Below are 25034 nucleotides of genomic sequence, written 5' to 3'. Positions count from 1 at the left end.
TGTTGAAATGTTAATAATGGATACCTTTTAGTGGGCATCTATTGCCATTTTGCTGGAAATTCAATCATCACAATTGTCTCATAAATGTCCCTTTTTGCAGCGGAAGAAATTGAGATGTAAAGTAGGTTGTCTAAGATCACTCAGCGTCAAGCAGCAGAGCTGGATTGGGATTTCAGATACAAAGCCTGTGCTGTCAGGGATCATAGTGAAGTACAGAGGTGGAGTGAGCCCAAGGACCAAACCCTGGACTCTGTGTGGCCACTCGATTGCCATGGGTGTGAAACAGCAGTAATTCAACTCTAAGCCACCTAGCCCTAGACCTGCTCAGTCAAAGGACAGGGGAGGACTTTGAGCCAAAGACTAATGACTAAACCAGCCTTGTCTCATCCAAATACCAGCACCAGAGAGTCACAGATAAGTAAACAGCTGAGTAAAAGGCTCCAGGAGCTCAAGCTCGCATACACCATGCCTTTCTTTCCCTGGTAGGCCCTGTAACGGAGAGTATTGGTAAAAGGTGGTCTTTAGAAATACTACTGCCCAAGTTCAAATTCCAGCTCTGCCAATGATGACCTTGTAACCTTGGGCAATTTACTTAACCCCTTTGCTCCTCAGTTTTGTCATGCAAATGAAGATAACAATAAAAATACTTACCTCCTAGGAATGTTTCTATGGATGAGTTCAGGTTGGTAAAAAGATCAGATGTGGTAAATGGTTGTTCTATCTTAGTTATCACCATCATTGTTTTAGAATTGATCTAAACATCTATTCACTATCAGAGATAATTTGGGGGCCCAGAATTAATTTGTACTCAGCATTTCCATTTTGTGACACTTCGAGCATTTTCTGTTTCCATGCGACTCAATTCAGTGGCCTCTTTAAACACCTTCTTTAATAACTCCCGGGAAGTAGGGGGTTTATGTACTAACTGGGCCCTTCGTTTCTGCTGTCAGATGAAGACGAGTGTGCGGCGGGGAAGCCCTGCTCCCACACCTGCCACAATGCCATGGGGACCTATTACTGCTCCTGCCCCAAAGGCCTCACCATCGCTGCTGATGGAAGAACTTGTCAAGGTATTTATTCACAAGCCTCAGTCCCGTAGGCATATGTCAGCGAAGGTCATGGCAATGTCAACCCAGGGAAAGTGTGATAGACCAGTGTTCTTCTTTCCTACTCTTTCCGCCCCACCTTGGCCACAGACAGCAGATCTTCACTGGGTTGAGAAAGTAGGGAAGAGGAAATGCTGCCAACACACTGCCTTCCTATGGGGCAGCTGGTGTGGGTGGCTGGAGGGACTCTCTCACGCCCCACGACACAGTGAGGAGAGGCATCAGGACTACTGATTATCATTTTACAATGATACAACTCAGGAAGCGGTTGGGAAGAACTTAAGTAGACTGTACAATCCTGGTAGCACTTCGGGAATATTAATAAAACAATATATTTTTCTATCGGACATGAGGTATGCTTTAAAGTTAATATTGTGTAAGAATCTAGTTTTATAATTAAAAAATGATGAAAAGAGGGATTTCTCCTTCTTTGTCCAAGGAGGTCCCCTTCTAAATGTAAAAAAAGCGTAGGGATATTAGAGAGAGAGGAATAACTTGTATGAAGTGTCCAGTATGGATTGAGCACCTTATATACACTATTTCCTTTAAATCTTAAAGCAACACTGAGAGACAGATATAATCCTCATTGTACAGAGGAGACCTGTACAAAACTGTGACCTCAGAAGGGAGAAGTACCATTTTCAAAGCCCCCGAGTTTATAAGTGGTACCATGGACGGGCTGGTCTGGGAAGATACCACACGATGCTGCTGTGAGCCTGTCACCCATTGAATTCGCCTGAAATGACTTCAACCAAAAAAATCAGCATTCCTGCTCTTACATATTTTTAAGCGCTATCGACTGCTTTTCTTATATGCATTTCACGGCGGGTTCTTGGCTTGGTTTCTTCAACTCACGTTGGTTGAGTAACTCCCTTTGTTGCAGATATTGATGAGTGTGCGTTGGGTGGACATACTTGCCACGCTGGTCAAGACTGTGACAATACCATCGGGTCCTATCGCTGTGTGGTCCGCTGCGGAATTGGCTTTCGAAGAACCTCTGATGGGCTGAGTTGTCAAGGTATAAAAATGGAGGCTTTTGCTTTACCTTATTATACGAAGTATTAAGAGCCCTTGCCTTTTGAATCATTTAAAGGAAACTCTTTTATCGATGGAGCTCCCTGGTGTAAGGTCTTTAGATGTCATATTCCACGGCTGTTCCAAATATTTGCAGCACACTGGTTTTGAATAATAACATTTGCCTGTTATATTTGAGTGAGGAGATTATACAGCATGACCTAATTGAATCGAATTCATAAAACTCCATTGCATAAAACTATGAAAATATTTATTGCAGGACTTTTTAAATAGACTTTATGTTTTTTAATGGCTTGAAATTTTTATTTAACATCAGCAAATACTGGAATAGAAAAATGAATTCTGCAGAATTTCACAAATAAATTTGCCAGTCTCCACTCACCAGTGTTACTACCCAATGGCAAAGCAATTACAGTGCTGTGAACATTCTCCATAATGATGTACTGAAATAGGAAATAGGCAAAAAGAGACACTAAAGTATTATTTACACGGCATTATTACAGCACCTTTTCTTTAAAATCCCAACGTGGATTTTATCACTTCAAAAGATGTACAGCATTTCCATTATATGTGCAAACAACCTTACCCATCATTTAAAATCTTGAAAAAGTTTCCAGCAATCTAAAAAGCACTTAGCAAAGTTGATACGTCTACATAATGGAATACTGTCCGCTCCGGGAAAAACCTCAGGTTCAGAAGGTGACCAGAAACACCCGTCATCATACAACACGCATAGACCAGACCGCCCGTCCTCGGAACTGCCACACTACCACAACCGTGCTTTGCTCGATGAGGAAAAGCCGCAGTGAGTGCTTGTGTCTGAGCAGTGCACGGGATCGCTCACGTGAGCGAACTTCCTTGAGTCCATGGGGGCAAAGTTGCACTTGATAGTAAAAGCTTGAGCCCTGCCTCAGTGGATTTGGAAACCGGCTAGAAAGAGACAGCGAGGGTCCCGACTAGGTGGGCTCCGCCTTTCCTGCACTCACATAAGCAGGGGTCCAGTTAGTGCAATGCATGCTCGGCTTGTTTGGGGGGTGCATTTATACCAACGGTACATCTGATATTCAGAAAGACAAAACTAGGGGAAAGTTGAAATTTAAAGGGACAATGAGCACACTTAGAATGCTGTGTGATATTTGAGGAAACTTTTTATACACAGAAAACAACTGCTTCATTAGTCCCCCATATATATTTTCTCTTTTTAGAGCAGTTTCGGGTTCACAGCAAAACTGGGTGAAAGGTAAAGATATTCCCCATCCACCACCTGCCCCAACTCACGCGTGGCGTCCCCCGGTGTCAAAATCCTGCACCGGGGCGCTACATTCATTTTAGCAAGGATCAGCCTACATTAACACATCGTTACCACCCTAAGTCCGTAGTTTACACTGGGATTTGCTCCTGGGGTTGTACATTCCATGGGTCTTGACGCATGAATAGTGACATGTATCCTCCATGATACAGTTTCCCTGGCCTAGAAGTCCTGTGCTCCGCCCAGTCATCCGTTCTTCTCCCAGACCTCTGGTATCCACTGATCTTTTTATTGTCTCCACAGTTCAGCCTTTTCCAGTGTCGTAGAGCTGGAATTATATAGTGTGTAGACTTTTATGGTTGGCTTTTTTCCTGAGTAATACGCATTTAAGTTTCCTCCATGTCTTTTCATGGGTTGGATAACTCATTTCTTTTTAGTGCTGAACAATATTTCATTGTCTGGATGTACCCCAGTATTTGTCTGTTCACCCACTGAAGGACACCCTGGTTGCTCCCAGGTTTTTGCAATTATGAATAAAGCTGCTGTCAGGATTTTTCATACAGGCAGAAACAGTGGATAGAAGGCTGAGTGCCTGTAGTAACAGAAAAAGTGAATAAATTATAGTGCATCCACAAAATGCAGCTATTATAAAGAGTAGAATGGAGCTCAACTATTTGGCTTAAGGACTATGTGACTAGAAAACAAACAATAACAAAAAGAAAACGGATTTTTATCCTTAGGTGGAGATATATATGTGTACATGGAAGAGACATATTATTTATACTATACTGTTAATACCGGTTGGTTTTAGTGGACGAGACAGTAAAAAGGGACAAGGGAGGCCAGGCAAGAAAGGAAAAAGTGTATGAAAATCTTTCTGAAGTATATGATCACATTTGTGTATTTACATTAACATGTGCAGATTTTGAAAGATTAGATTAGAAGTTCTCAAGTAGGAAACAAGTACAAAGTAAGACATTGGCAGTCTCAATTTTGGGAAGGTAAGGTGAGGGAGGACTAAGCATGGTGAGTGGTGGTTTGAAGACTTTGGAATAGAATGATAGAGAAGGGAAGAAGTTTGAAATGAGCATAGACCTATGAGAGGGATTTTGTTAGGCTAGGAAAAAAATTTGGTTATGTCTCTAGGTTTATGGGAAAGAAGACAAGAAGGAGGAAGGCCTTCAAAACTACGTAAGAGGAAGGAATTGTCAATGGTCCACAATCCTCGTATTGATGAGGAAGGAGGAGAGGGGCTGCAGAGCTCAAAAGCTCCAGTAGGGGGACTTTTCTTACAGGAAACGAGAAATCCCTCTTCCTTTGGGACTGGAAGGAAGGAGAGGGGAGAAGGTACAAAAAACAGGCAGGATACAGGAGTTCCAGGAGTTCATCCTGCACTTTTTTTATTACACTGCAACCCAGATGGTGTTCGGGAAGATTGATTTGGCAATGACAACAGACAAGGAGAAATGCCGAAGGAGCTGCCGTCAGTCAGGCACAAGGTGGTAAAGACCTGCATCAGACTAACAGCAGCAACAACGGGGACGAAAGGTCAATTGCGAAACATGTTGCAGAAGACCTTAATTTGCCTTTCCTATCTTCGTATTCCAGTTGTCAGCAACATTCCAGGGCCGAAACTTCCTGGAAACAGGAGTGGGAGCCATGTGGCAAAGTACTTAAAGCCGAGGTGTGTTGTATCGTCAGAGATCTGAGCCACTAGACAATGTCCACCTTACGGGAGTATTGAAGAGACATGCTCTCTCCAGCAAGGAATTCTGTCCGTTGTCTGGCAGATTATATGAGAGCAATTGCATTGAGTTCATTTTAGGGAAGAACTTAAACACGATAAATTACCAAATAGGATTAAAACGTTAAACACCTGGGATAAATGAACCCAAGTTTTCTAACTGAACATAATGAAAGTTTTGTTTTCTTTAACAGATATTAACGAATGTCAAGAATCCAGTCCCTGCCACCACCGCTGTTTCAATGCCATAGGAAGTTTTCACTGTGGGTGTGAACCTGGGTACCAGCTCAAAGGCAGAAAATGCGTGGGTAAGGAAGGGCTCTGGATTCAAAAGTGTAACGTCTTCGTAACTTCTCAATGGTGTCCGCTCTAGTCCACAGGCTGTGCGCTGAGCCTGCTGTGTAGCTGGAATACCTGCCACGTGGCGTACATACAGTCCACAGAAAATCAAAGTGGGCACAAATGTTATGCATTACAGCTCTTACTTCCTAATTACATAACCGCTTTTCAAATATGCCCCCTATTATATTCATCAATTTTTTTTCACAGAAGGATAATACAGGGTGGGGCAAAAATAGGTTTACAGCTGCTTGCATGGAAAATAATATAATATTTGATAAATAATAATACAAGTGTAAACTCTGTTTTGGGTACTCAACTGTAAACCTACTTTTGCCTCACCTTGTCTATAATGTATACCTATGTAAAGTTAAATAACATGTATATGATTTTTATTTTTCTAGGAGGAGGAAATGATTGGTATGGCTACCCGCTCTGTCGAGTGTTTTTTTATTTTTATTCTGGTTTAAACTTAATTGTGTTGCATGCCTTGTTGGATTTAAACACTTTACATGGTTATGCAGTCACCACCTATGTTAGTTTATAATATCCTTACCACCCAAAAGTATAATTTCTGTGGAAGCGCTGAAGAAGTCATCTTCTCAGCCTGCATTCCGTGTTCTTTTATGAAGACGTGAACGAGTGTCGCCAGAACGTGTGCAGACCCGACCAGCACTGCGAGAACACCCGCGGGGGCTACAGGTGCATCGACCTGTGTCCACACGGAACGACCAAGGCGGAGAACGGAACCTGCGTTGGTGAGTGACTGGCTGTCTCGGTGACTGAGGTCCATGTGCCATTGACAAGCCAAGTAAGGCATCGTTTTTAAAACGAATGATTGGAGTACATGTAATCTAATAAGGAAGTAATCCTCTTTCCGGTTTTTGGTTTTTTTTATTCCCAACTTCCAGTGCGGATGACCTCTGGGGTTCCAGGGTCATGGCTATCCCAGCAAACGGGAGCTCACCATGGAGACATGACCCTTTTGAACTCCCATCAGTTACAAATTTGGCTTATATAGTTTAACATCTACATAAATTAATAGTGTGTCTTATTCCTAATAATGCAATTTGGCATATGTGTTTAGAATTTCATAGGAGGCTTGAGAAAATATTGTTTGCAGAATTTATTAAAAGTTCAAAACATAATTATTGTAGAACTAAATATTCTTTCAATGTCAAATCAATGACCATCAATCAAATTACATTTCCCCCTAAGTTTATTCTTAATGTGCCTGTTCTGTTCCAAGCTGCCATAGTTAGAAAAACTAGGAGCTGCGCAGTTTACAAAAATGAAAAATATAGTATTACTGCTCCAATGTACTCACAATCTACTGGAATAGATTGTCCAACTCCTTTTCCTTCACCAAAAGGAAGAAACAAACTATAATATAAGACAGAATGAAACACCATAAAAGAAGTACAGATAAAATTGTACGAGAGTACTCGAAAGAGTGATTATATGTAATAGGAGTAACTATCAGAGGTATCATGGGAGTGATCACATTTTAATATAGCCTTGAATAGAGTGTTAACGCATAGAGGTAGTAGAAAAAGGAAAGAAAGAAAGCCATGTTCAAGGGGAAAAGAGCTGGACTCAGATAACATTTTAAAATTCATTCTTCCTTCTTGACAGCTATTTCTCCTTCAGTAAGTCTCAGGATGACACAGAAATTTGAGTTTGTTTCTCATTTTAAAAATAGGACTTTTTTTAAAAAATCTGAAATATTTATTAATAAAGTGAAAATGTGTCTTGGATTTGTTTCAAAGTAATATAAGAGTAGAGGAAGGGCATAGATATAAGTAAAGGAATGCTGATCCTCAGTTGATACTCAGTGAGGTACATGGATATTGAGTATACAACTTGGTAAAAAGTTAGGGTAGCTGGACCATCAGATTTCTGACTCTCTTCAGGTCTCTGGAGATAAGTAAATATTTTTAAGACCTTTGACACAGTAATTTTGTGTACAATAAGCTGAAAGTTCAGAAGACTGTTTAAGAAGGTATAGCAAAAGTATAGCTAAGTGGAAAAGGACAGTGGGGTATGTGGATTTGATTGAAGGGAAGTAGAATTACCCAATCTTGGGAACTGAGGGAGTAAGTTAAAAGTAACTGAAATTTGCAGCCTGGTTGACTGGGGAGAAAGAATACCGTGACCATAAGTAAGTGGTAACGATAAGACACTGGAAACACATTGAGTTTGAAGAACTGGTAAAGCAGGGAGATGGAGGTGACCAGCCAGCTGCTAGAATGGGGGACTGCAGGTAAGAAGTAGTATAGTACTGTTACTCTAAATACACATCAACGTGCTTACTAGAGTCACTAATGTAAATGGCCAAAGGAGGAGGGAGTATTGAGAAGGGGAAAGAAAAAAACAAAAGCAGACTGGAATTCCTTCCGTAGTAAGGAGCAAGAGGAGGAAAAGTAACCAGTTAATAAGAGGCAGAGCTAGTACTCGAACCCAGGTTTTCTGACTCCAGGTCCCAACCACAGGGTGAGAAACACAACCTTTGGCAATTCTAAAGAATGTTCGCTTTAAATACTAGGTTTCGAAAGAGGAAATGTTACTACTTTTTATTGCCTCCATGTCTGTAGATATTGATGAGTGTAAAGATGGGACCCATCAATGCAGATATAACCAGATATGTGAGAATACAAGAGGCAGCTATCGTTGTGTCTGTCCCAGAGGTTACCGGTCTCAAGGCGTGGGAAGGCCCTGTATGGGTAAGTTAACAGGAACTCTCATCGAGTAGCAAAGTTACCGAGCCTTACCAACTCCAGTGGGACTCCTCTCTGTCCTCAATTGCTTTCTTGCTACAATTAGAAGATTTGTGCCTTGGTTTAAGTAAATCATAACATAATTTGAGTAACAGTTGACTCTTGAACAACATGGGTTTGAACTGCATGGGTACATTTATATGCAGATTGTTTTCAATAAAGATACAGTCAGCTCTCTGTATCCCTGGGTTTTGTACCTGTGGATTCAACCAACTGCGAACTGAAAACAGTACTTTCAGCACTATGTAGCTGGGAATTTCTGATGTGGAGGGTATATGCACACGTTACATGCTCTGTGCCAAGTTACGGACTGGACGTGAGCATCCGTGGATTTGGGTGCCCACAAGGCCCTGAACCCAGTCTCCCTGCAGGTACCGAGGCATGGCTGAGTTCTGGGGAGAGGTAAAAGTTACACACAGACTTTTGACTGCGTGAGGACTGGCATCCCTAACCACTGCATTGTTCAAGGGTCAGCTGTGCTTCTTAGAAACTTCATATTGGGTTCAGTTTACACTAACTTCAAGTGGTAATGATAACCACTGTAGGGTGCTTACTGTACTCTACGCATATCAAAGTGGAGTTCTGATGTTATTGCCATGGCAACCTAATTGAGATTATCTCATTAATTATCTCTGTGTGCACATGACATAAATGTTTGCATAGACATATTTAATTTGAATATGAAGTATACTTGTTGTAATATGAAGATTTAGGTATGAGGGATTTAAAATGTGAGCACACATTTTAAGCAAATTGATAGTTATTATTTTATTTACCATACATTTAGTGCTTGTTGCATGCCATTCCCTACGCTAAGAATATCTCACTGAATTCTCCTAATTGTCTATTTGTTTCCATATAATTGAATATAAAGTAATGCAATTAATAGATAATATGAAGTATCTCTGAGAAGGGAAACGTGTGCTCTTTATTAAATTAATGAATTGGTCATCAAGAGACTGATCTATACATTCTCTCCTCGGAATATTTAATGCAGCAAAAATTGTGTGGGCTCTTAAATCCTGGCTTCTGGTTTGCATGCTATGCTCTTAAAATTGGTTGCCTTGTTGCCTACGTAAAAATTATTTATAGCAGATTCTCCCATGGAGACTGTTTTGTCTTGATAGGGTGTGTAGCATAGTGCTTTACACATGGCAAACGTTCAAAGTAGTATCACTACTAAGATAAATAAGTACTTTCAATAACAGAAATACATATTATTTCTATATTCTATTTAGATATTATAGTTAATATGTAATTTAACATCTTGATCAGTCATAACAGTGAGCCAGCAGGATGAAATGTGTTTATTTGTTCATGAATTTGACTAGAGGTTGAATGCCAGGCACTGGACTGGGCAGTGCATCTGTGAGGAAGGGAGGGCCATTGCCTGAAAGAGATTAAAGTGCTGATTTAAACTTTGGCCCACCAAAGTAATTTTAAAGCAAAATTTACTACTTTTATTTTACTTAGTCATGGTTTCTTTTTCGTGCAACTCTGGTAATGAATTAAAGAATTTGTTTTTAATCTCCGGTTTTCATACACTTACCCAATTGACAGGAAAAGTTGGAAGTAATACTCTGTGTTGACCTAGGGGATAGAAAGGAAAATAACTTTTTAAAATTTTATGAACTTGATGAGTTTATATCCTATTAATAAATTATTCTATCTTCATTTGCATCTTTTTCATTTTTTATAAAAAACTATAACTGATTTGATAATTAATAATTATTGATTCAAAAGATACAAAAGAAAATAAAAGTGTTTATAGGTGTACCAATATTCCTGCATCTGAAACTTATAAATGTATGAAAAGTTAGAGGCACTAGTGCTCAAACTAAAATTAAACGCAAGCTAGTGGTGTGACTCCTTCCCTCCACCCACAGAATTAAGATCTGCATTAGCTTTGACCTCTGGTTTTCCTGATTCGAGTGCACATTTTTCTGTATGACCCTTTACGTTTCTGTTGTGCATGAGAAGCAGTCTGCAGGGAGAGGCATAAAATCGTTCTGTGTATTCATACCTGGAGGATTAAAGCTTTCTCAAAAGTCCCTAACCGTTGAGAAATTACTGTATTCCTGGCTTTGGAGGGTAGCATGATGTCTCCAGTTTGTTTCACAGACTGATTCTTTATTCCTGTGTTTGTGTGTGTATGTGTATGTTTTTTTTTTCTCTTTTTTTATGTATCATGGCACACGAGCAGACATTAATGAGTGTGAACAAATGCCTAAGCCTTGTGCACATCAGTGCTTCAACACCCCCGGCAGCTTCAAGTGTGTGTGTCCACCAGGACAGCACCTATTAGGGGACGGGAAATCTTGCGCTGGATTGGAGAGGCTGCCCACTTATGGCCCTCAGTACAGTAGCTATAACCTTGCTCGCTACTCCCCCGTGAGAAACAACCATCAACCTCAACAGCATTACAGACAGTACTCACATCTCTACAGCTCCTACTCAGAGTATAGAAACAGCAGGACATCTCTCTCCAGGACTAGAAGGACTATTAGGAAAACTTGCCCTGGAGGCTCTGAGGCAAGACATGACACACGTGTAGGTAAATGTCAGCCATATTGCATTTCCTTCCCGCGGGCTCTCCTCCGGGCCGGTCTCGTGCAGCCTACGTGCGGCGCCTGTGATGGTGTGGATGCAGCGGCCGACACCCCATCTCCAGTCTGGGGTGGCTCTAAGTTCCCAGACATTTCCTCGAGCACCTAGAACGCTTACATATTTTATTCAAGGAAATGAGGTGTCGGCATGTGTGCATTCTAATAATTTGCCGCTTTATACTGACAGTTCTTTGGTCCCCCGAAAGTGTCACTAACTTGAATGCTGTACAGAAATAAGTGCCAGTGGCATCCAAAGGGTGGTTTGAAAAAAGAGATTGTGCATACTGTCCCCTAGTGCCATGCCATAATTATGGCTATGACACATAATTGATACCAAAGCAGGGGTTAAAAGTGAAACTTCTGTGTGTTGCGTTGACTGTTCTATGTAACAACCAACCCTATGTTGACTGTTGTCCCCTACCCCTACGGAATTTTTCAGTTTGATTATTTTGTGTGTGTGTGTGTCACTGAAAAGATATATGAACCAGGACAAAATTAAATTGCTTCCATCACTCAAAAGTATGTGCTTTCAATATCTTTATCTAAACTCACAAGTCTGTATTTTAATTTGTTTGCAAAAGGGAAGTGTAATTTCCAACTCAGAAACTGAGACCTTGTTTTCTGTTCAGTTGCAAGCGTTCCCATCTGTCATTCATTTAAATCCATTCTCTGGGAGTATTCACAGTTTGCATGTCATTGAGCTGCGCACGGAGAGGAATTAGCAAGCAGGAATTAGCCCCACTATTTGTGAGATGAAGAAAGAAAGTAGAGAGGAAGGAGGGAGACAAGAAGGAAGGGGAGAAAGAAATTCTGTTTCCATTTAAGAGACCCCCTACACCAATCGTATTTTCTTGCGTTTTTCTTAAGTGCTCTCCACTTTGTTTATTCTCTCCTGCATCGGCTAACTTTAAACATTTCTTTTAAACACTTTAAAATTTCTTCTTCTGCTGACTTTATTTTTTCTCATTTCTTTTTTTACCTTTTCCAAACCTGTTCCTGCATCATCATCTTCTCAGATATGCTTCCTTGGTCACTCTTGTGTAGACCAGCTTCTCCTATCACCTGTACCCAGCTGGGCCCTCCAACCTTCCGGGCGTTTAAACTTCAACCTTTCTCCTTTAGGTCCGTATTTTCCCTGGACTTTTCTGTCTAGATGTCCTGATATACCTGAACTTTAATAGGATGTGGAATCTTTTTCCTGTGATCAGCTTCCTAGATCTGTGGACAGTGCTAGTTTCTTTTAGTCCTGAAACTTCAAACATTAGCACCTTCATTAACAGCTCTCTACACTTCCTCCCATCCAGTTAAACACTACTTGGTCACTAACCCTGTAGAAGCCACTATCCTTACTAGTATGTCAAACGCCGCTCCTAACCTGCTCCAAACCGTGCTGACTGTTGCTAATTTTTCACGCTCCAAATTTTGACCTGCCCCCTTGTTAATTAAAACTTTCCGTCCTTTTATTGACAAAATTAGCACCTGACATTTTGTCTTTCAAAATTTCTTCCAAATAGTCAGTCTCACTGAAGGGTTTTCATAACCTATCATTATCCCAAATCTTTACCTTCATTTTAGACAGGTTCTTCTCTTCTATCTTTGTTCTTCTGCCTAAAAAAAATATGTATTACTTATAATGTGATAAATGAATTAAACTATACCCCCTCATATGTACCATGTGCCATCTAGCTGACTTCTCAATAATCTGAAAGCCCCAGTCATTATTTTGAGAAAGCGTTCCTCGTTAGTAACCCAATTCTCTTTCTTGATCACTATCTACGCCTTGTAGTTTCATCGCAGTAGAGTCTTTAAAGTGTTTTCTGTGTCTCTGTGTTTCTATCACACTAACATTATGTTTACAGGAAGTAATCTTCCCCAGAGCATCTACTCTTGGAGGCAGCGATTATCTCAGAGTGAGGGCCAATCTTTGAGAAGCTAAAGTAAACTTCTGTACCTAGTCAGTTACTGGATATTTAAGTTTTATTTGGGGGCAATTAATAGGCTTGAAAATTAGAAATATTCCATAAAATGTGGTGAGTATTTTATAGGGTTGGTGCTAATAAAGAAATTTACACCAAGATTGCAGACAGCTTTGGAATTACGTGATGAGCAACTTGCCTTAAACACCAAATGCCTTTAATTAACCATCTGGAATAGATAACTTAGAAAAGATTCAAATTAACACCGTGGAATCATGTTAGACTCAGGCTAAAATTTAACTTGGTAAGGAATGGATTTTAAAGTTTCACAGGAAAAATGAAGGCTGCCGTGCTTCTGAATACAGAAATCCCTGTAGAATCCGCACTCTGGGAGGTGCGAGATTACTTGCCTGGACCTTAGCATCACTTACATTTCTGTTGTTATACAAAGGGGAAAAGTAAAAATAACTCATACAAGTTCTGGAACAAATGATTTGGTTAGCTAAAATAGGACAAAAACATTGACAAACACTTGATGAATGTCATTAACAGATTTGGAATCGTTACAATTATATTCTGAGCATATGCAAAATGTGCACATTTTGCGCTGAGACCTCTCCCAGTTTGTATTCTGTCTTCTCTTTACCTCCGCCTGACTGGACTCCTACTGCCATTCCACGTCACGTTCTCCTCTTCGTTCTTCCACTGGTTGGTGTGAGCTCAGGGACTGCCAGCGCATTTTATTACTACCAAAGCAAAACTCAGTCGGGACTAGAAACCTGAGGCCTCCCAAATCACATCTCATCCTGAAAGCAAATATCAGTTTTAATGATCACCTATTCTCGCTCTCCTTCTTATTGCTATTTTTGGCTTTGTTTAATAATAGCAGATAGATATCTCTTTATAGTTTGGGAAATGCTTTTACATGTGTTCCTGTATACGAACCTTCCAAAAACCTAAAAACTAGGGTGATTGTATTACCGACTCCTTTTGGCAGAAAAAGCAACTGATAATCTTGAGAAGTTAAGTGACCTGCCCAAGATAACAGCAATTATATATATAGTTACCATTAGTACCTTACAAGTGAATGAAGTTTGATGAAAATTCGTATCACAAAAATAAAAACACTTCCACTTGATAATAATCTGTGTATGGGAAAGCTATGCATGGGTGTTGGGGGAGGGTCCAGGGAGAAAAAGAGGGAGAGGCAGCTAAAGCTTAAATAAAATTAAAACTAACATTCTTCTTTCCCATTACTCTCAATAGAAACTTTACCTTTTAGAAAGTCTACTGTTTTGTCAAGAGTTAGTATTTCGGTGGTTGGGGACCTGTGCCAATCTGTTGTCTGTCATTCTAGTCTGTCTTACTTAACTAATGCAGAAATTGGCCATTTGGGGGTTTCAGCTTATATATGTCTATACACAGAAGAAATGTTCTTATTTTATAAAACAGTGCAGTTTGTATTGACCTCCATTAAAAACAGACCCCGATATAAAACAGCCCTGAGCGTCTTTACACACACGAATATTAAATCACAAGGAAGTTTTTTATTGTAAGTCAGCCGCTGGTTCTGTCACAGTTGTGGCCTCTGTTCTGTTTTGCACGGTTATGCACTCCGCTCTCTTTCTACACAGATATTGATGAATGCGAAAATAGAGACACCTGCCAACATGAGTGTAAAAATACCTTCGGGAGCTATCGCTGTATCTGCCCCCCTGGCTATCAACTCATGCTCAACGGAAAGACATGTCAAGGTGAGACAGTGGCGGGGTGTTTATTCCTGCAACTGACTTAAAACCAACATGGGAGAGAGTGAGAAATTAAATGTCGTCGTCTTTGAATAATTACTCTCCTCGTTGCTTCCTCTTCTTTCTCATTCCTGCTGTTCTCACTGACCTCTAACCATTGGTTTTACATTAGGAGAAGCAGTGAGAAAGCAAATAAGCGAAGCAAACAGAAAAGAAACATTTTTGGTATTATCTCACTGAAGGACCAAGAACACCTAGCCCAGTGTACCTTCTATATTTTTAAAACTTAATGGGAATAGACCTCTTTAAACATTTTCTATGACTTGGCTAAGATGGAAGGGGAAGTGGGAGGAGTGCTCAGTAGGCTTATTTCCGTGCTAGGCATTATTTTTTATTTTGGCTTGAAGATCACTGGGTAAATTGATTAAATAATCCATTCATTATTTGAGTCTACAGATGATATAGAACAATTATGTTCTAGCATTGCAGGAAGCAAAAGTTTCAAACAAATGAATAACATGCAGTTTCTTTCCGTTGAGATCTTATATCCTAGTGGAGACAGACAGGCAAATAAGAGCACAGCTAGTACAGGGTTGAAGGTGCACCGTGCACACTGACGGGAGAAAAAACCTGTCAATCGCAACAGCTCCCTTTTTACACAAAATCGTGAAAGGGACATTATACTTTGACAAGTGTATATATTGCAACGTATACTTAAAAAGAAATAAGAACTTGTGTAAATCTTCAAAATCTTCTAAGAAACCTGAATTTTGTGACTGAATCTGAATTTTATTAATTCTAAATTAATTAGTCTCCAAATTTTATTAATTTCTGTCATGTGCAAATTGTATCTTTTCTAAAGTACAGCAAATAAAATCTCCAAAAGAGCACTTTATCACTAGCAATCATATTTGGATTGAATTTTCCCTCTCGGTGAGATTCACAAGACTTGCTAGGATGTAGCTCATGGAAGGCATGTCCAAGAGCAGGATGGACAATGCACTAACCTGAGTTACCATGGTCATCCCACCTCTACCCCACCCGTTCACCCACCCACCCACACTCCCTGAGAACTCCCGCTGGATTTCATGGCTCGAGGCAGGAAGTGAACAAGACCTTTGCTCCCAACCATCAGTCTCCAAACATCCATTAAGAACTTACCCTATTCAGAGCATTTTACCTAGACTTGAAAAACTAGTAATTCTACTGCTGGGATTATACCCTAAGAATCCTGAAACACCAATTCAGAAGAACCTCTGCACCCCTATGTTCATAGCAGCGTTATTAACAATAGCCAAGTACTGGAAACAACCTAAGTAGCCACCAGTAAAAGTGGGTCAGAAAACTATGGTATCTTTACACAATGGAATACTATGCAGCAGAAAGAAAGAAGGAGCTCTTACCTTTCACAACAGCATGGATTGAACTAGAGAGTATTTTTCTAAGTGAAATAAGCCAGGCAGTGAAAGACAAATACCATATGATCTCACCTATAAGTGGAACCTAATCAACAAAACAAAGGAGCAAAATAGGACCAGAGAGGTGGAAACAAGGAACAGACTGGCAGTGACTGGAAGGGAGAGAGGAAGAGAGTAATAGGGGAAAGAAGGGGAAGGGGCAAGTCAAGGAACATGAATAAAGGACCCATGGACAAGGACAACGGGGGGATTGAATGAGGGAGGGGGGAGGGCAGGGCAGGGGAGAGCAATGGGGGGAAAATGGGGACAATGTAATTGAACAGCAATAAAAAAATTTTAAAGAAAAATTAGAATATCATATTCACCTTATAGTCTTATGTTTTTCCAGAACAACTAGTATCTCATTTTAATCAGGAGTACAGATTAGTCAAGGGCAATAATTTTTACCCATTCTACAGATACTAAAACCGACTCCCAGAGTGATTATGGGAGGCTCAGTACCCTAGAGCGGTCAACAGCAAGGGGAGGACTTGATGGCAGATCTCAGAATGTCTACAGTAGTCCTTCGTCTCCCCTGTGATTCGGTGGACACCAGGGCTATCGTACTGAGGCGTCAGGGTGACATGAGAGCATTGACATTGTCCCTGTTTTATAACTTCTCCTTCTAAAGAGGTAGCAGGGTAGACACCGAAGCGTTCTGAATAGCCAGCTGGTCTGCAAAATCCCTTAGCCAGATCTTTAAGAGTTACAATATGTCATACTCTCATTTTCTTCTTTTCTTCATTCTTCCAGTTTTTTCCAAAAATTACCCTTGTCACTCATTCAGTGTATAACATTATTCAACTTTCAGTTGTGCTGCAGAGTGGAAAATAACGTGAAGAAATCAGAAACAGCTGTCGCTTGACATGTTTGCAATTTAAATGGGTTGCATATATTTGTGGTTTTAAAAAAAAAGACATGAGAGAAAACAATTAGGCCCTTTAAAGAAGTTGTTACTCAAAAGACTAACTTGGAGTCTTTTTATAGCTCTAGAGAGTGTTTGAGGCATTTAAGAGAAACAAAAGACTACTTTTCATTCACGTGTGCATTTTGAAGCTTTATACATTAGTGGCAGAAATATCAGCAATAAAAGGGAAGTTAGGGTGAATTTTACACTGAACAAGGACAGAGACTCTAGGTAAAAGCTGAAGTCACCGGGCTGCAAAATGAAAAACAAAAACACACCCAATCATGATTTGCCCAAGAAGAGAAACTAAAAACCTTTATGCTAATTTTAAGCACCACTAATCTAATTCTAAACCTTTAAAAACACGATATGGGCATTGCATTTGAAATGAGCATTTAAGCTCTCCAGGTTTTCAAAAAGTCATCCATAATATTTATCAAGAGTCAGAGTTGCTGTATACTTTCTGTAAGATAAATGTTTCAAGTATGTTTATCCTGAATTATTTTTAGTGTATCCAGAAGCACTTGGTTAAATGCCTTCATATGTTCTAAAGCTATTTATATAAAAGGTTTTCAGCTCATTTTGGTATTTTTTTCTTCTTGTAACAATGATGTTTATGTTATAAAATGACTACAATTTCAGTCCTAATCATTTTCTTATATGGGTCCATAAAAGCCAGACTTCACCACATTGTCAGTTAACAGAAGGCTACACAATTCCCCCGTCTTCTCTGGCCTCTTTTGTTAAGGCCAGCGAGTAGAAAGATGAGCAGAGAGTGGGAGGAATGCCCGTGTGGTGCCTAACCCCGAGGAACGCAGAATAGGGGGATGCCAAAGGAGGGTCACCTACTCAGAAGTGCAAACACTTAAGAAAGCTTTTCTGTGGGAAGTGTACATTACCGTGAAGCTGAGGACAAACACACACTTTGTATAGTAGACTGTGACATTTCTTTATAGCTTCATATTCAGCTGACGAAAGGGTGTGATAGGGCGGCTATTCTTGTGCACACCGATGCGCACGGCCAGACTCCGTTCTCCTGGGCCCTTGAGCCCAGAGGCCTCGGGGTTTCTGCCTGAGTTCACTGTGGAAATTCCAGCGAGAATGAAATTCGGAGGATGGGTGTGAAGGGGCTGTGTTTCTGCAAGAGAAAACTAGATAAGGCTAATTGAATTTCTTTCCTGTTTCCCTGGAGGGCTTTCACTTTGTTTTGAGCCCTCTCATTTTGTCAAGCAGATGAAGCACTTCCGACAGATAAAATTGTAATTAGAAATTGGTTCACAGAGACCTTGGCCAAGACTTAACTGAAATAAAAACTTATTTTACAGTGTGTTCCCTTCCTGGGGAAACTAGTCCTAATATAGAAGTAGTAATAGGAAGACCACTGTCAGCACACGTAAGCAACTAGAAAGCCAAGTCAGTGATGTACTCCACAGCCTATTAAGTTTAAAGTAGGTCTAATTGCATTTTCTGTCATTTCTTTTTTTTCTTTTTAATTTTTTTTAACTTTTATTATTCAATTACAGTTATATGCCTTTTCTCCCCATCCCTCCACCCCACCCCAGCCAAACCCACCTCCCTCCCACACCTCCACCCTCCCCCTTGATTTTGTCCATGTGTCCTTTATGGTAGTTCCTGGCATTTTCTGTCATTTCCTCAGAACATAATATATCTGGAACCAATCTAAAATGCTAATATTTGAGACAGAAATATGAGTAATATTTTATTCAGAAATAAAATTTAACATTTACTGTCCATGATTAATATATAGTAGTCACCCCCCCACCCTTATCTGTGATTTCACTTTCTCCAGTGGTATTTACCCAGGTCAGCCATAGTCCTAAAATATTAAATGGAAAATTCCAGAAGTAAATAATTCATAAGTTTTAAACTGAGCACTGTTTTGAAAAGCCTGATGAAATCTCAAGCCATCCATTCTGTACTGCCCAGGGCATGCGTCACCCCTTTGCCCAGGGGTCCACACTGCCTACTACTCACCCATGAATCACTGAGTAGCTGTCTCAGTTGTGAGAGAGAGAGACCACATTCACATAACTTTTATTACAGTGTGTGTGTGTGTGTGTGTGTGTGTGTATATATATATATATATGATTTTATTTATTTATTTCCAGAGAGGGAAGGGAGGGAGAGAGAGAGGGAGAGAAACATCAATGAGTGGTTACCTGTCGTGTGCCCCCCACAGGGGAGCTGGCCCGCAACCCAGGCCTGTGCCCTGACTGGGAATCGAAGCGGTGACCCTCTAGTTCTCAGGCCGGTGCTCCATCCACTGAGCCACACCAGCCAGGGCTACAGTATATTTTTACAAATGTTCTATGTTATCATTAGTTATTATTGTCAGTCTCTCCCTGTGCCTCATTTATAAATTAAGCATTGTCATGGGTACAGACATGTAGGAAAACACTTAGTGCGCAGGGTTGGCACCACCTGCAGTCTCAGGCATCCCCTGTGGACGTTGGGATGTGTCCCGGGAGGATAAGGCAGGATGACTACTGTCTGTCTCTCGGAAATTCTTCTCTCCTTTCTCTTTTTAATGGCACTTGTTCAAGTTACTGAAGAGTCCACAAAAGAACTTCACAACTTCAACCCAAGTCCACTGTAAGCACCATTATGCAGATACCTAGTCATTTAACTGCTGTGAAATGACTTCCTAGTGACACGTGCCCTTTGACCCTGGCCTCAGTTCCATGACAGAAGTGCGTTTCACCTTTAGGACCTCCCTCCTCAGAGGACTTTTGGGGGTCCGATTAATCACATTTGTTCCCTCCCATCCATCAGGATCCATGTGTATTCAAATACTAAACGAGTAAGATCGTTCCAAGTAGCTACGGGCGGCCAAGGGGCTTAGACTTCCTCTAAAGTAAGGAGTCTTCAAGTTTTTTGCTTGTCTCTTCCAAAAAGAAATTTGAAAGCTTTATATTTAATTCATACTTTTTAAAAATGACATCTAAAGTTTACGATCGTGTCTTAAGTAGTTGCAAGGGATGTGAGCCCTGGCATTGTTATGTAATGCGCAACACTTTAAATATCTCTTTCATCCAAACACTGGCGCTGCAGACTTAAGCCCCTCGGTGGATGGAGGATGACCACTATACAGTTTAAAAGTTTGGACTCCTTGAACCAACCAGATTGACTGTCAGAAGAACTTGAAGATCACGTTTCTATTTAAGTGAAAGTGTTCGTGGGTGCTTCCCGGACAACCAGCCCACTTTTGAAATCTGATTTACAAACTAGAGCTAAGACCATCGGTGTGAAGGCCTGATGAACTAAGGCCTGTCACCATTAATATGTTCTCACCCTGTGTGTGTGACTTGGAGCCTTTTACACCTACCTACCTGTCACAAAGAGACTGGGGATTAGTGGAAACCTTTCTTTTGTAAAGCAGAAGGATGTAAGAGGAGAGAGAGGAATGGAGAACTCCAGGCCTCAGGAAGTTCTCAGGTGGATCGATTTTAGCAAGAACTTATGAAAAATAAGGATCTGGATGGAAATCGACTCCCTGAAATATCTGCCTGCTCTCAGACTGCTGGGAGGCTTTCATGTACCACCAGGGGGACGTAAATACCAGTCTGAAGTTACTGCTCTAAAATACGGCTCTTAACTGTGGGATCTCAAAATCCCTTAAAAACTTGGTTGAGCTCTATAAACCCTCATTCCCACAAATCTACCTCTCTTCCTCCCTCTCCCTCTCCCCCTCCCCCTTCCTTGTCCCCTCTCTCTCCCTCTCTCTCTCTGTCTCCTACACACATAAACATTTGCATTCACAAATCCCCTCATGCTCAAATACGGACCCCAAGTTAAGAATCGAGGCTTCAAAACACTTTATGAGTTTTCAGAAAACTCATAAAGAATGCCCTTTAGCTCCAACTTTATATCCCAATTTTAGTGTGTTTTTATTTCACAGCTTTGTGTAGAAAATGAGGAAGTGAAGAGCTTTTCATTTGCGTGTTTCTCCATTATCCCAGGGAGAGCATCTTATTGCCATAACAACAAATGAGGAATTCTGCACAGTTCAGATATGTCCAGACTTGGATCACCGTTCTCGGGTCATTTCACTCGATTCTGTTTTCTCTGTATTCTCTCTCTCTCCACAAGATCTGACTGACCTGTACGATCTCCTCGGAATTCATTACTTGACTCCTTTATTTTCCACTCCCTACCTCCTACTCAACAATTTCAACTTATAAAACAAAACGCTGGGCCCTGGCTGGGTGGCTCAGTTGGTTGGGGCATCATGCCATACACCAAAATGTGGGTTGGATTCCCAGTCCGGGCACATATCTAGGTTGCAGGTTTGATCCCTGGTCGGGGCTCATACGGAGGGCATCTGATCGATGTTTCTCTCTCACATTGATGTTTCTCTCCCTCTCTCTTTCTCCCTTCCCCTCTCTAAAAACAGTCAACATATCCTCAGGGAACAATTGAAAAAATACTGGGGAAGGATCACTCACAGTTCACAAATGTCCTTTAAATTTTGAGCTTGTTTATACTGAATTTAAAGTATTTTTTACTTTACAAAACTTAAATGCGCTCTGTATTCCAAATATAAAAAACTATATTCCAAATATATTCCAGAGAGATCTTAATCTTCCTTTCTACTTTTCTAGTGCTTATTTTTCCATGTCCTTTCACACGTTAAAAAAACAACAACTTATCCTCAAAGCAACCTGGGAAGTAGCACGCCAGGCATCAGGATCCCCACTTTGTGACTGAGAAAGCTTAGGTACAGCTACCAAGTTCATTCGTGGGTGGGAGGTGACTGACCCCCCACGTGCCAGTCAGACGTGCGCACCACATGCTCTCGTGGCCGGCCCTGGCCTGCCTGGCTGACCCCACACGTTCCTTGTGCCGTTGCTAGATGTGGACGAGTGTCTGGAGCAGAAGGTGCGCTGTGGGCCGAATCGCATGTGCTTCAACATGAGAGGGAGCTACCAGTGCATCGATACGCCTTGCCCACCCAACTACCGGCGGGACCCTGTCTCCGGGTATGTCCTGCCTTCTCTCCCCAGACATGCTTTTGAAAGTCCTTCTTCCTCTCTCTCTCCTTGACCAACAAACCCTGTTTGTAGTCATGTTTAACTCACAGGAAGTCACAACCCAAGGGGATATGGGGTGACAGTGTGTTCCTTCTTCAATGAATGGGCAAGAAATGAACTCATCCCGCCGGGCCCACTGCAACCTGAACTATCCCTTCGGGCTGCCAAGGTTCCTGGAGTTGCCTCCCCACGTGTAACCCGCCATGCAACATCTAGACTTCTGCCTCAGCAGTGAGCATTTTGTGGGGCGTTTGCCTCTCTGTGAAATTTTCTAGTTTTCGTTCGTGTGGCCTCAGAGGTTTACTGTCTCCGAGCGTTCCAAGCAGTACCTTGGCTGTCGCTGTGATGACTCACGGTGACATTGAGAGAGAATGGAGATGAGCAAGTGTGAGTCACCAGTCTGCCCGTTCCTGCATTTCCTGCTGTGTGAAACAACGTCTTTTCTGGGTTCTGAATAAGCTACTCTTCCTACTTTCTGCCTCCCCTTCCAGAAATGTTCTCTCTGTTCAGGGTCCAAGTTCATGGGGTGCTTGGAAACAGAGAGAATGGTCCTCAGGAAGAGGACCTGCTAATAAGAAGGCAGCTGAGAAACCAAAGGCTGGTTGGAACTCACACTCTGTTTTTCCTGTCAGACGGAAGGGTCAAGTGCGGACTGCCCAGGGTCCACTAAAAAGCTATTCATAATCAGCCTGAGGGGAATAAAAAGGGGAGGGAGAAAATTAAAAATATAGATTTATGAAACTTCTATAAATACAATAACTGAAGAATCTATATATCTTCTTTGTGCATTTTTTTTAAAGCTTACTCTTTATTACCAGGAATTGCTGGCAGACCACTGAAAAGTCACAGTGATTCAAAAACAGCTGAAGGGGGCCCATGGAAAAGCAAAACAGCTAACGTGGGCTCATTAAACGTGTTTTTAATCTAAAATAGTGTGGAAGACACATACAAAAGTAAAGGGTTTTTCCCCCCGGGAATCCTAATTAACCTTTTATTATTTTCAAAATTTTAACCAAATGTCAACATTATCCATGTCTATTTCAGCTTCCAAACAATGTTAGATGTTAACACGTTTAAAAGCCCGTGCTCCTCTCTTGAAGCAGCCCTTGTTTCCAGTATAAGTGCCGATGCTTCCCCATCCCAAACTGACTTTTTAGAGATACTCTTGTGGCGCTCGTATTTACTTCCATGGTTTAAAAGCTCCCGACTTTAATGGAGCTGAGAGATAGCTGTTTGACTCTAGACCAGCGCGCTGTCACGGCCATCTGGCATCTGCTTTGAGTTAGTGACATAGAGCGTGGGGTGAGCCTTAGTGCTGCTCTTGCAGGCAGACTGTCTCCTGCCTTTAATGCCTGAAAGTTGTCATGGATCACGATCACCTGCTTCATGTCTTCTCCTGCTTCCAAGCCAGAAAACTATATGCACTGCATGTGTTTGTTGTCCTCAGGTTCTGCCTCAAGAACTGTCCGCCCAATGATCTGGAATGTGCCTCGAGCCCATATGCCTTGGAATACAAACTTGTCTCCCTCCCATTTGGAATAGCCGCCAATCAAGATCTAATCCGGCTGGTTGCATACACGCAGGATGGAGTGATGCATCCCAGGACAACGTTTCTCGTGGTAGATGAGGAACAGACTGCTCCTTTTGCCTTGAGGGACGAGAACCTGAAAGGAGTGGTATACACCACACGCCCACTGCGAGAGCCGGAGACCTACCGCATGAGGGTCCGAGCCTTATCCTACAGTGCCAACGGGACCATCGAGTATCAGACCACGTTCGTAGTTTATATAGCTGTGTCTGCCTATCCGTACTAAGAAACTGCCCGAAGCCTAACCCCCATATTTAAACTGCAGCAATCGTGGGAATCAAGCTCGCTTCCAGATGACCATCTCGTGAACAGCCGCGACCTTGGAGACTTGAGAACGGTGCCGTGTTCCGTTTTGCGCGTCTCCCTGGGGACTGCTGAGGCATTCTCGTGATCCCACAGTGGTCTTGTGTTTTAGTAAGGTCTAGAAAAGTCCCTTATTATTTTCTTTATTTATTACACTGGAACAGTTACTTTTCAAAGATGATTCACAACACCCAACAGGACACAACAGTGATTTTCCTTAAAAAAAAAAATAGAGTAAGTAAAGTAAATTTAATAATAATTCAAAGCCAAGTAGATTTTTGAGCATTTGGCCATTTTTAAAGTAATAAAACTGGCTGCTGTGTTTTTTGATCAAAGCTTCAGTAACTTATGAAGATGCTTGTTTTTAAATATTGATACTTTATTATAGGACTTATACACCTCTTTTCACTTTAAGGAAAAAAAGAAATGCCACTCATTTTAGAAATATACTACAGCTTCTAGGTTATTTTGATCCCGAATGGTGCTCACTTTGATTGAACACCCAAAATAAGGATATAACTTTCAATGATTTTGTAAAATCAGTTGAACCACTTACGATAGATAATAGAATAATATTATTTTGTTCTCAGATAATTGTTGATGACAGAGATCTTCCTTCTCACATTTTGATATAACCTGCCGTTCAGTTAGCTCCTTCGCTTTCACGTTCCAGAACTGTTTTTACTTTCCTATCAATTGGAAACAATGTTTTTAAAATGTCAACAGGATACAGTTTTCTTTGTTTCTCTTGAAAAATATCATGTTCAATGAGCATAAATGTTAAACGTCAATACACTGTACATGGTGGTAACAGACTCTGGAAGCAATTGCCGAGATGTATTCTATTTTTATGAAGTGTACATATATTACTTTAGTGTGTATTTTCTATGTAATATCTTGATGGACTGCTTTATAAAATTATTTTATAAAAAAATACAATGTTACAGGAAAACCAGCTTAAATAAAATTTTCACATCCTTTTTCTTAACTTTTTGAAAACGTAAGATTTATTTCCTGTAGCTGTGATAGGTATCAGAGCGTGTAACACATCCACACACATATGTGTGTGCGTCATACATACCATGACTTGCTCATCACACCAGCTCTTGAGACAGGCGCTACTGCATTGGTATTCGCATTTGACAGGTCAAGACCCCGGGACTCAGGTAACTTCCGTAACTTCCTTAAGACGTCACAGCTGATTAGGG

The 25034-nt window shown here is 41.0% G+C and overlaps 1 protein-coding gene across 1 annotated transcript in view; it reads left to right on the top strand.

Moving 5' to 3' along the window:
- HMCN1 (hemicentin 1) overlaps positions 1-24798 on the top strand; it is a 378057-nt gene extending 353259 nt beyond the window's left edge. Inside the window, exons 99-107 of the mRNA XM_024552545.3 lie at positions 951-1070; positions 1990-2124; positions 5329-5442; positions 6106-6231; positions 8068-8196; positions 10454-10804; positions 14407-14526; positions 21758-21884; positions 23383-24798. Of these exons, the coding sequence (XP_024408313.2) occupies positions 951-1070; positions 1990-2124; positions 5329-5442; positions 6106-6231; positions 8068-8196; positions 10454-10804; positions 14407-14526; positions 21758-21884; positions 23383-23749 (1589 nt within the window). The 3' untranslated portion in view covers positions 23750-24798. The remainder of the gene's footprint in view (positions 1-950; positions 1071-1989; positions 2125-5328; positions 5443-6105; positions 6232-8067; positions 8197-10453; positions 10805-14406; positions 14527-21757; positions 21885-23382) is intronic.
- Positions 24799-25034: the final 236 nt, after the last annotated feature.

Source organism: Desmodus rotundus, chromosome 12 (assembly GCF_022682495.2).
Source record: "Desmodus rotundus isolate HL8 chromosome 12, HLdesRot8A.1, whole genome shotgun sequence".
Classification (NCBI taxonomy): domain Eukaryota; kingdom Metazoa; phylum Chordata; class Mammalia; order Chiroptera; family Phyllostomidae; genus Desmodus; species Desmodus rotundus.
The sequence above is the reverse complement of the archived record's forward strand: the minus strand, read 5'-3'. Positions and strand labels throughout refer to the sequence as shown.